The sequence below is a fragment of the Gavialis gangeticus genome, unplaced genomic scaffold, assembly GCF_001723915.1.
Source record: "Gavialis gangeticus isolate Ggan-Ray unplaced genomic scaffold, GavGan_comp1, whole genome shotgun sequence".
Taxonomy (NCBI): domain Eukaryota; kingdom Metazoa; phylum Chordata; order Crocodylia; family Gavialidae; genus Gavialis; species Gavialis gangeticus.
In genome coordinates, this window is record NW_017729032.1 from 145,631,638 (window position 1) to 145,643,588 (window position 11,951).

Consider the following 11,951-nt stretch of genomic DNA (forward strand, 5'->3'; position numbering starts at 1 on the left):
TTATCCTAAAACCTTCTTGCTTAAGAATGAAACTGTAAAATTCACATATTTATGTACTTCTCTTTTTCTGTCACTGCTAGCCTTTTTATATCCTTAAAATATAACCAGTTGTAAAAGGAAAACTTCAGTGTCATTTAAAATATAATTCTGATCCCTCTATCTAATGATAGGAGTTAATTACAAAAATAATTACTTAAAATACCTTAAAAATCTATCACATTGACCGTCTAATATTTGGGGCAGGGCAGAGCTAGGCATGTTTGGTCGGATACCCTGAGCCAACCACTTTTACTTTTGCTGCTACCTTAAGCTAAGGACCCACTATTCAGGGTCCTCACCTCTGCTGCAGCCAGGATATAGCACCACCAGGCAACCCTGGATTTGTAAGAACTGCAGAAGAAAAATAAAGTCCAATGAATAAGCTACCACTTAGCTTTCTGAGTGGGTCCTTGCTGGCTTGATGCATCCGTGGCTTGTCAGTCAGACCCTGGGGGCTTCACTTTTTCCCTGTCACCTATTGTCCCTCAGGGACTTTGAAAGAAGCCTGCATGGCTTCCATGCAAACAGAATAAACGAGCAGCAGAAGAGCCCTGCTCACTGTCCCTCCCACTAACTGCTTGCCCCCGGCTAGCCCCAGGCTCAGTATATCAGCATTCCTTGCTGTGCTGCTGGTGCAGCCACACTGAGAGGCTGGTTCAGGTACTTTTTATTTCCCCTCCTGGCCCACATGGGCCAGCTTCTCCTCATGCCCTATGTGGGGTGTGGGGCTATTTGGGCTCTGCCACATCCATAGTAACAGGGCCCAGCCCTGTTACACAAGGTAGGATGAAAAGAATGCATCTCAAGCAAGACTAAGGATGTCATCCTCCCACTCTACTCGGCACTGGTGAAGCCGCAGCTGGAGTTCTGGGCACCACACTTCAAGAAGGATGTGGAGAAGCTTGAAAGAGTCCAAAGGAGAGCCAGACATATGATTAGAGGTCTGGAGGACAGGCCATACAGGGAGAGGCTGAAGGACATGGGACTGTTCACCCCAGAGAAGAGAAGACTTAGGGGGGACTTGGTGGCAGCTTATAAATATAAGGGAGGCAAACATCAGGGGCTGGCGGAGCATCTGTTCACCAAGGCACACCAGGGGAAGATGAGGAATAATGGACATAAACAGTGAGAAGATTGCTTCAGAGTGGACATAAAGAAAAACTTCTTTACGGTTCACGTTTCTAGAGTCTAGAACAAACTCCCTCTAGAGGTGGTAGTCACCTACCCTGGAGATCTTCAAAAGTTCACTAGACATGCACCTTGCTGGCGTCATCTGATCCCAGCAGTCTTTTCTTTCCTGCCTAAGAGCAGGGGGGCTGGACCTGATAATCTCATGAGGTCCCTTCCAGCCCCTAACTTCTTTGAGTCTATGAATAACTAACTTCTATGAATGTTCCCTTTTGAATTAATGAGCACTGAAAAATGGGCATTTTCAAACTGAAATATGCAAAATAATGGCTTAATATTTCATTTCCAATATTTAAACATTAAAATAACATTTTCTGTTTTAAGTATGGTATTATAGTTGGGGATGGTCCTGCTTTGAGCAGGGGGTTGGACTAGATCGTTTCCCAACTGGTGTGCTATGGCACACTGGTATGCCATCAGGCACGTCCAGGTGTGCCACAGCATTTTGGGCTGGAGCCACACCCCCTGCCTGCTGCTGCTGTGGCCACAGATAGGCAGGGGGCATGACTCGAGCCCAAAATGCCGTCCGGCTGGCCGCATGCCCCCCCATCCCCATCAGCATCCAGCTGGCCGTGCACCACCCCCCAGCTCCTTAGGTAAGTGTGCCGTCGGGCAAAAAAGGTTGGGAAATGTTGGACTAGATGACCTCTTGAGGTCCCTTCCAACCCTGATTTTCTATGTTTTAACTCCCTTGAGTTTCAAATTCCAAACTTTTTGATGGGAAAAGCGAAGTTCTGGCTTGCCACACTAAATAGCATCGTCTTGAATGGTGGCCTGCCATAGTGGCAGTAGTCTCATAAATTAATGAAAATATGGTACATTTATTAGTTATAACTACCTTGAATTTTTCTAAAACTGGATTCTTAAGAAAATGTCTTCTAAAATATTTAATAATCTTTAGACATATTTCTGTGAGTACATAAAACAGAAATACCCCTCTTCCCTTCTCTTAATCTGATGATTTTCAACCAGAGTGCTATTGCATCCTGGGGTGCCTTAAGATTCTTTCAGGGGGGATATAGGGTTTCACAAAATGCCAGCACTTAGGTGTGCAAATGTGATTCACAAGATAATGCGAGAGATTTCAGATAGGAGTCCAGAATGTTAGAGACCACAACAGGTTAAAATGTTTTTGAGTTCTTTGGAACAAAAGAATTGCTCTATCAAAAATCAAGTGAAAACTAAGAGTTGATGTTTTCCAAAGGGTGTCTTGAGCCCAGAAAGGTTGAAAACCATTGCCTTAATCAGTAATGACTATCAGAGAGGTTTAGTTTAGGATGCCCTGACAACCAAACTAAATAATATAAAATCCCTTTCCGAAGGCAAATATACCATCTTATTTTTAGAAAAGGCATTGAGGAACTGGAGCTTTCAGAGGTGTAACAGAATCTGGCTTCTTCCAGATTCCTTCATAGCCAGACTTCATGCATAAACGTGGTAATATGAATGACCATGCCTAGCATGGTGCTTAGTCCTATATATAGCAGAGTCTCCCTATGCCTGATGAAGGGTATTTGTGCCTGAAAGCTTGCAAAGAACTTTTTCCAACTATTTAGTTGGTCTAAGAAGGTATATCACATCTACCCAAAGAACTTTGCCTGCCTAGTCCTATATCTAGCTTTTAAACGAGAAGTGGGCCTCTCTACTAATACTGCTGAGTTTGTCAGTAGCCTTTAACACCATTTACTGATATGATGCTAGACACTTAGCAAAAGTAAATAGGTCTGCTGTATTCTGGATCTGCTCCTTCCTCTCAAAAAAATTGCAGAATGGCTTCCACACAAACTTGCTCACCTACAAGTGCTACATGAAAACCCATCCTTCTCAACAGCTATGTGAATTTCTCTGAGGAGATCAGAGAAGCTATACACAAATCCATAGAAGAGGCTCAGCTACCCATATATTCAGTCCCTACCATCTCCAAAAATGGTTGAAGCTAAGCTAAGCACAACCTTTTCAACATTCAAGCTGAAATGGCAGGCCTTCCTCTCTAGGGCAGCTTTTCCTAACATTGACTTCCTAAAGTTTAAACTGAAGTCATTGTGTGGATGTCTTTGTGGGACACACACATCTGAAACCATAAGGAAGGAAATAAAAGAGACCCTTGGAAATTTATGCAATCAGGCTGTTGTGTTCAGAGTATCGATACAAAGGCAGAAGGTGCCTGAAGAAGTACCTTAGGTTATCTATTATTTATAAAATTTTGTATAAAACCTAGTGGGTGAAGTTTAGAGGCAAGTGTGTAATTTGTGCTACTGAACACTGATTTCAAATCCTTCTCCCCTGGTTAGGTGTGTAACTATATTTAAGTCTAAAAAAAAAAAAAGCAGTAGAGGAAAAAGGAGAAAAGCCACATAGGCTTGTCCAGTGGTGCCCAACCTTTTTGACTGGCAGGCATGGGGCAGTCGCCAAAGGACCCCATCTGGCTGAACAGAGAGGGGCAGGGGCAGCCTGGCTCCAACCTGGCCCTGGAAAGGTGGGCATGGCCTGGCCTCATGGGGAAAGGTGCATCGCCCACCTCCAAACCAGCCCCATGGGGTAAGGGGGCTTGGCCCAGATCCAACCTAGGCCTGCAATTGGAAAATGGGTACAACTTGTTCCCACGAGAGAAATGGTGTGTGGCCTAGACCCAACCTGGCCACATGGGGGTATGATCCAGCCCCACAGGGTGAAGGGGGTGTGACCCAGCCCCAACAGGCCCCTATGGGGGAAAGAAGGTATGACCTAGCCCCACACAGGGGAAGCAGGTGTGGCCTGGTCCCATCCAGCCCAGTGGGAGGGTCATGGCTCAGCCTCATCCAGTCACAGATCTTGGGTTTGGGGAATTTGGGAGCAGCAGAGGGTGGTCATATTTATGGCCACTGACCCCCTCTCACCAAATTTCCTGATCTGTGAGTAGCCCTCCAAGCTGGATACCTATATCTCGGCAAGCTGCATTTAGCCCCTGAGCTAGACGTTGAGCACCCCTAGTCTAGGAGTTAGGGTAGTTGGTCTGGGAGTGGCAGACCTAAATTCCAGGCCCCCGTCAACTAGAAGAGGTTTGTGCCTACACCTCCCTGTCCCAGCAAAGTGCTGGTACTGGGTAGCCGAGAGGGGAAGGTATGTGGAGCTTAATGAAATGAGCACTGAGTTTTGGCCCCTGCTCCTGCTCTTGTCCCCACTCAGTGAGGCAGAAGCTATCCCACGCTGTCTGCCCATTTTATCCAATGACTAATGTGTTCTGGGGCCAAAATCCAAAGTCTCACTGTCAATTTTATTGAGTCACACTCACTCTGATCACTCTGGCTTGCTCAGCTTCTGGCTCCACATATCTTCCTCTCAGCCCATTGATCCAGCTTCAGGAGAAGAGCTAGAGGGAGCTCTATTCAGAGCCTAGCCCTGATGGTTAGGACACTTTGCTGAGAAGCCTGTTATAGTTTCATATGCATCTTTGCTGTAGCGTGTCAGTTTTGCAAGACAGCACAATCTTTTTATATAATAGCATAAAACAAAACCTGCTCTATTAATTTATGCTAATGTCAGATATTTTAAACTATGAACAATGAAAACAAAGATACAGTGGTAAAGGAAGCAGATCATTTGATGTGCTGGGAAAATATTCTAAAAGTGATTAAATATGTTCATGTTTATTTTACGTTTCATTTCAGGGATCCTCATCATGATGTCCATGTGTGATGAAGTGCACGTGTATGAATACATTCCTTCAGTCCGACAAACTGACCTTTGTCACTATCACGAACTGTACTATGATGCTGCTTGTACCTTGGGGGCTTATCATCCACTACTGTATGAAAAGTTGCTGGTGCAGAGGATGAACAAAGGTTTGCAAGACGATCTGTACCGGAAAGGGAAAGTAGTTCTGCCAGGATTCAGGTCTGTAAAGTGCCCTGATCAGAACCACTTCCCACACTTGTAGAGGAGAATCTTTCAGAAACAATGTGCAATAGGGTACTACTGTCATTCTACAAACAAGAAGAGAATACTTGAAAATGTATCTTAGACCAATCTAGTCTTGGGTCTATAAACTGTAATTAAGTAGCAGGCATGAGAATTATTTACTTCCTAAGCCTGAGTATTTATTACTGCTTTGCAAATAGTTAGAGGGGGAAAAAAGCTTAGCATATGAAAGATGCAAAGTTACAGTTAGGCAGATATAATGTATTGTTGTGGGTGTGACCTGTCAGAAAATGTCAGTGGTTTCTTATGCCACATATCCTAGATTGCAACTTCGTAATGCATTTATTTAATAGTTAAAGTTAATATTGTGAACCAGCTTGTATGGTTCATAAAAAGAGCTGTCAGCTGGAGAGGAGAGATTCCTCCCAGTTCCTTGGGATATTCACTTTATTTCAAGTAAAATGATCATGCCTTTGAACTGGGCATTTAGTTGATAGAACTTGATTTAATTTACAGAATCCCATTTACATCCTTCTGGCATTTTATGGGACTTTAAAGTGGGTGTTAATGTGTGGTGTGATGAGACCCTCGCAAATGAGAATGGGACCCAAGAGCTTTCCATTTCAATCGAAGAGTTCCTGTAACCAGAAGTTAGTGATTGATGTTTACTCAAGTTTAAATGGATATTGCTGTACACTTAGCCAGGCTATTTAAATGGGTGCCATACTACTACACTTATCTTTCATGGCAGGCAGTTATGCTGACTTGGCAAAGGATGAAGACAAAAGAATCTCGTCTTTCCTTCAGAAAGAGACATATTCTGCATCTTCTAGGGATGAAATTCACCTGTGCAGACTGCTAGCCAGTGGGCAACGATGAGCCTACCTGGTTCATGGGCCCTTTTGCACAGGAATGAATTCTACTTTGGTACGTGTGTGTAGAACGTAGAGCCCTGTGAAACTAGGGGCTCCTGTACACGTGCAGGGAGGCTGTAATTCCAGTGCGTTGGAGCAGATTTGATTAATTGTTCAATGAGCTTTAATTCAAAGCATCCTGCTGCCATTTTTCAGCCTGGGGACACTGATACATATGACGCTCCAGGCGCTTTTAATTAGCGTGGCTCCAGGAGCTGCACTGTTAAAGCATCCCCCTGCCTCCCAGGGCATGTCTCTAAACTCCATAAGAAAGCTTACTCTATGTGTATACGCACAGATATTCTGCTGTTAATAAGGATGTCATTCAGAAACATAGAACTGGCTTTTGGATGATGATAAGAATTTTGAGTGGAGAGATTTCAGGATTTACGAGTGGGATGTTTTGTTGCAAGTCAAGTTGTGATCACTTACTGCTTTTGAAAAACCAAGGGTTTTTATGAGAGAGAGAGAGAGATGAACAAAATATATATATATATTTTTTCAATTTAAAGTTATGGAGACCATATCATGCAGAAAAATTGTAAAGCCTGCAAAAAAACTTGTTGTGGCTTGCACATTGAGACAATCTGATAATTTTCCTTTTTAAAATTCAGCATGAATATTCTCTAAGGCACTTCTAAAAATCCACCTGAATGTTAATGCATTTCAAACATCTTTTCCCTGGCAAGACCTCAGTTTTGGACTGAATACTGTTCTTTGCTTTTTGATTTCTTAGTGAGCTAAATGCAGGAAAAAATGATGATGTACAAGATAGTGGATATTTCCTAATATTCAGTCAGCAAAAGGTGACTGGCTGCTAGAAACACTATTAAAAATGGGGGGAAGCATATTGCATATACTTTGGCTTTGGGCCACTTTAATAGACAGCTGGTAATGGTAAAATTTATATTATTAGTTATTTCATTTTCTGTAGTGACATCAGTATAAATTTCTGAAGTCCATAATAGTTCCCACACGAGCCCGACTCCTTGAAGGCATGCGGTTTCCCATCCACTGTAAGTACAGAAAGAATTTATTGCAGAAACTCAGCCTTCGTTCTTCTCAGCTGACAGAAGGTGTGTACAGAGCTCTTCATAGTGTAATGCAGGCCCTGCATGGAGCAGATTAGTATGTTTGTAAATCATTTTGTCATATATTCAAAAAGCAGTTTTCACTGACTTTTTATCCTTGGAATCCAGATACTTTACATATTGATTTTTTTTAATAATATCATATTTAACAGCACCTTTTAAAAACAAAAGATAAACAACAACCTATCTGTGTTTCTGGGAAACCTGAATATTAAAACAAAAAAAGTTTTTATTTCTCCCTTATTTTTGATTCAGTTTCTGAGAAATGTACAGGACTTTTTTGTCCAGGCATATTGGAATTACGGCTGTTCGGATTATCAGAGAGTTTCTCCTTCGCTTATACTGGGTCCAGATTACGTTACCTACTGCACATTTGTAACAAGTGGAGTTGGTGACCTTTTTGTTACAAATGAGTAAGATAAAGTCTTATATGCAGGAGTTTCTCAGATTCTATAAAATAGCATGACATTCTCCAACCCAAACAGGATGCCATTCTCTGATCCATTTTCCCATGCAAAGTTTATATTCTTGCTCCCATCAGGAAACAAAATGTGAACCAGGCAATATTTAACTATCTACAACAAAACTGTGTTATGTTATACTTGGAATAATCTGTCACCTAGGTGTATCTTGTATACCACTGATAAAGTCTGTAAACAAAAAAAAAAATGCAAGTGCTCCTGTTATAAATGAAGCACTACCAGCTTAAATGCAACCACACATGTGGGTACAAGTATTCAGAAAATGTATTTGTCTATTTTCAAACTAGATCAACAGACACCTATCTTCATTCTGTAATAGTGAGCACTCCAGTGCAAATTTTCTTGTCCAAGTATATATACATGGCAAGAAATCTTCACTTTTCCCACATAACACATAGTTTCTTAAGCTGTGACCTATGCTGTATCTTTCATACAACACTCTACCATACCCCATTTATTCTTCAGTTCTCCTTCAACAATTGAACTGTCTGTATGGATGGGTGCTACAGTATCTTTCTATAACAGGTACTTAAAGCTGAGACACCAGCCTCTTCCAAAAAAAAAAAAAAAAAAAAGGACCCCAGCATCAGTTGTTATGCACATGGTCCTAGTCCTCCCAAGGTGGTTCTTCCTGTGATGTTTCATTTTTCTGCCCAAGCCATTTTGAGAATCAAAAAAGATTTTTCTCCTTATAACCCCTATATCACACTGAAATATTCAGTGCAAGTTCAGCTGAACCCGAGTTACTGACTGAGGGCTTGCTTCCAGCTCGCTGCTATGCGAGATATAGGGAGGGAAGCAAAGAGCAAAATTAAGAGAACTGAAGAATTACAGACCTCACGTGTCTTCCCTCACTTCAAGAATGCTCTTCTTTGGTTTCAGTCATACTTGCTTCACGGAAGACATGGGGCATCTTTTTTAACAATGGTGACCTGTGACATGTTGCATACATAGTGACAAATTAAGCATTTTCCCATCCAAGTCATTTCTTACATATTTCAAGGCACAATCTTGTAGCCCATTACTGCTGCTTGGTGTAAGTGGGAGACCTGCTGGCCACATGACCTGCGCAAACGTGTCTCTGGAGCATAATCTGTATGAAGTAAATACCCAAGTTAGCCTCATCCCCCTTGTTAAACTTGTTACAAAGCCAGATTTTCTAAGTTTTGGTGCTTTTATTGGTATTTAGGGAAATTGCCTTCAAAAATTATAAAAGCTTTGTTCCTGTGCACTGATGGTGTGTGACTGAGGTGAAAGAGTTGTACTTAAAAACAAACAGCATGGGTAAATGTGCTGAATTTCTTAATTTGTTTTATGTATGCTCTGTTTTCCACTGTGAATTCTGCAGTTAATTCAACATGTGGTGCTCTCTATCATTTTATGCATTCAGCCTTTAGATGGTTAAATCAAGGTATTCTTCTTTTCATCTTTGAGAAAATGCAAAAGTTGACTAGTTTTGTGCCCCATGTTTTTTGGTGAACAGACTATTTCCACTGTCCCATTCCTTATACAATTTCAAGGATTACCTGTGAGCAGATACATTCAGGCAGTCATTCCATTGGATTAGAATGCAGTCCTTTATTTTCTTCCCTATTGAGACAGTTTATGCTATTATGTTCTGTTAAAGCTGATGAAGTGACACCTGTATTAGAGACTTGTTTGTGTTGGTAGAGACCTCAACATATAGTTACACTGAGCTACACATATTTGTCTGGTCTACATTCTGAGCAAAAAGTTAAACTAATGAGTGCAACCCCCTGGCATGGAAACTTCCTTTCAGATGAATAATTCCCTTTGGATTTTCTGCAAGCCTATTTCTTGCCAATTGAGCAAGACTGAAATGGTTTAGTATTAAATAAAACTGGGTCTCTGTATGAAAGAGTTGCACAGATTTAGCTTAACTGGTTAAAAACAGACTATTAATAGGAGCTCCAGCTGTTTGTAGATCCAGGCATACCTAGTTATTTTTGTTGTATCCTTCAGTGATGCTCTCAAATTGACATGCTGTGTAGACACCAACACACAGATCTGATAAAAATGTATGTTAAATGCATCATCTCTGAAAGTAAATCACTTTCTGCTTCTTCCCTTCATGTACTCTACATTCATGGACATGCTATATTTGCTTTTTGAAGTAGGTATTTCAGCAGAGTGTTAAAAGGTCATTAGAAAACATATAGATATTTCCCAAGTGTTATCCTCTCTCTAGTGCAAATGGATACCTGATTTAACTGTTTGGACTTTAAAGTAGCCCATGTCTGGGCATGCCTGTCATAGGTTTATTTAATTAAATGGATCTTGACACCATGAATTTCTTCACTTTGACTTGGTGATGAAATTCACATTTTTGTTCTTGAAATATCAGCTTTGTGAAAGCCTTACATTTATCCTTATCATCACGTTCTCTATGAAATGTAGTCCTTGAACTATTCAAATATAGAAGACTGTGTACTTTTTTAACAGCTTTGAGAATTATTTTGTATGATGATTTTTTTAAATGAATGTGTACTCTTCAACAAATTGAAGCTTGAGATTTTACAGGAGTCACATTTTTAAAACAGTGTTTGTATACATTTTAACACTTTTATATTTTCTATTTTGATTTTGTATATTTTTATGTATGCACAGTGTACAGATCTCTTCCTGTAAATAAAACATTTGTTTTCGGTTTTTTAGGAGTCCTGGTCTTTGCTTGATCTCGATTGGGATGAAATTGCAGATGATATGGTACAGGGAAGCTACTGATTTGTTTTACCCATTGAAGGGCCAAGTACTTTAGACTGAAACAGGGAGAGAGGCCTTCAGATAAACAGTAAAAATAATTAAAAGCTGAAAACCTACAAAATAACTGAACTTGGATACCATGTAATAACAATAATTATGGATTAAGTGGTTACTGTACTACGCTGACCAAGAAGAAGGAGCTGGGCTGGTTATATATAAACTCGTTATAATTGTTAGTTCAAAGGCTTGTCCACCCAGGGAAAATTACCAGTGTAGCCATAGCAGAATAATTATTCCAGAATAAGGTAATTATTATTTCAGAACAGACTGTTCATAGAGTATTTGCAGCACAGATGTTGCACTATAGTTTATTTGCCTTTTGACTTTCACACAAAACATTTAATTTCCATGGGCTTCTAAGCGTTCTGCATTCATCAGCCATCTGAGTAACAGAAGGTCTTTTTCACTTGCAGTTGCTTCAGTGGCAATTGAGGATGCTCAGTCCCACCCAGGATAGGACCAACGGCCAAGTGTAGACTAAATGAGAGGCATTTGCATGACACTTTAAAAGCAGGCTAAATACTTTTGCACCACTTTAATGGTGTTGGTGTTTGCTCACCTTGGCAGCGTATTGCGTGTTAATTCCAGCGGCTCTAGGAAATTCGGCAGTGTAATGCGCCTTAATGACTTGGGGCACAACAAACTAAAACCCCTTCAAAGAGTTTTAGTTTGCTGCCCCTACAGTACCGGGCTCTGTGCAGCTCCACAGCTCTGCAGGAAGCCCTGCAGGCATCCTGACAGCAGTCCAAGAAAGCAGCTCCACCCACGAAAAGTGGCGAGCCTGATCTCTTCCTTCCTCCCCTGCCCCCAGAGCCTGCCTGTCTGCCTGAGCTGCCTGGGGGCCCAGTGCTTCCCTCTGCAGCTGTGGGGCTGCCTGAGCCAGGTGCCGCATGGGGGAGGGCCGCAGCTGCTGCGGAGGGAAACCCCAACCCCCACAGCCCAGGGACTGCTCTGCCTGCCAGCAGCTCGCCCTCCCCTCCCTGCTGGAGAGGCAGGTAAGTCAGCAGGGTGTGTGCATGACATGGGGAGGGGCGTTTAATTAGCCTGAAATTGAAGCCTTGTTTTTTAAAACCCATTGCTTTAATTTAGGCCCTCTGTTTTGCCTACACGCCCCAAAAACCTGAAACTACAGGACCACTACATACTCTTATCAAGACCTAGTTATGTGGAAATTATGCAGTAACTTGATAGGAAATTGGGGCCTATCAAGAAAGAGGGCACTTCCTCTCCCACCCTAGTGGCAATAGCTGCACAACTTGTGCCTTGGAAGGAAACTCACTAAGTTTCGTAGGGGTCCAACTCAGACTTCTTCAGTCTGACTACTGCATTCTGGAACATAGATTCATAGATTCATAGATTAAGGGTCGGAAGGGACCTAGCAGATCTTCTAGCCCGACCCCCCGCCAGGGCGGGAGAACAACAAAAAACCCCAAAAAGAGAAATGGGACTCAAACGAGTCCAGCCAGGTAGGCATCCAGCCTCTTCTTAAAGACCCCCAGGGTAGGGGCCAGCACCACTTCCCTTGGAAGTTGGTTCCAGCTCCTAGCCGCCCTAAC

At 41.9% G+C, this 11,951-nt stretch overlaps 1 protein-coding gene across 2 annotated transcripts in view; it reads left to right on the forward strand.

Moving 5' to 3' along the window:
* ST6GAL2 (ST6 beta-galactoside alpha-2,6-sialyltransferase 2) overlaps positions 1–5,335 on the forward strand; it is an 84,206-nt gene extending 78,871 nt beyond the window's left edge. For both annotated transcript variants that reach the window (XM_019525231.1, XM_019525232.1), the window contains one exon: positions 4,875–5,335. In XM_019525231.1, coding sequence (XP_019380776.1) covers positions 4,875–5,143 — 269 coding nt within the window. In that variant the 3' untranslated portion in view covers positions 5,144–5,335. The remainder of the gene's footprint in view (positions 1–4,874) is intronic.
* Positions 5,336–11,951: the final 6,616 nt, after the last annotated feature.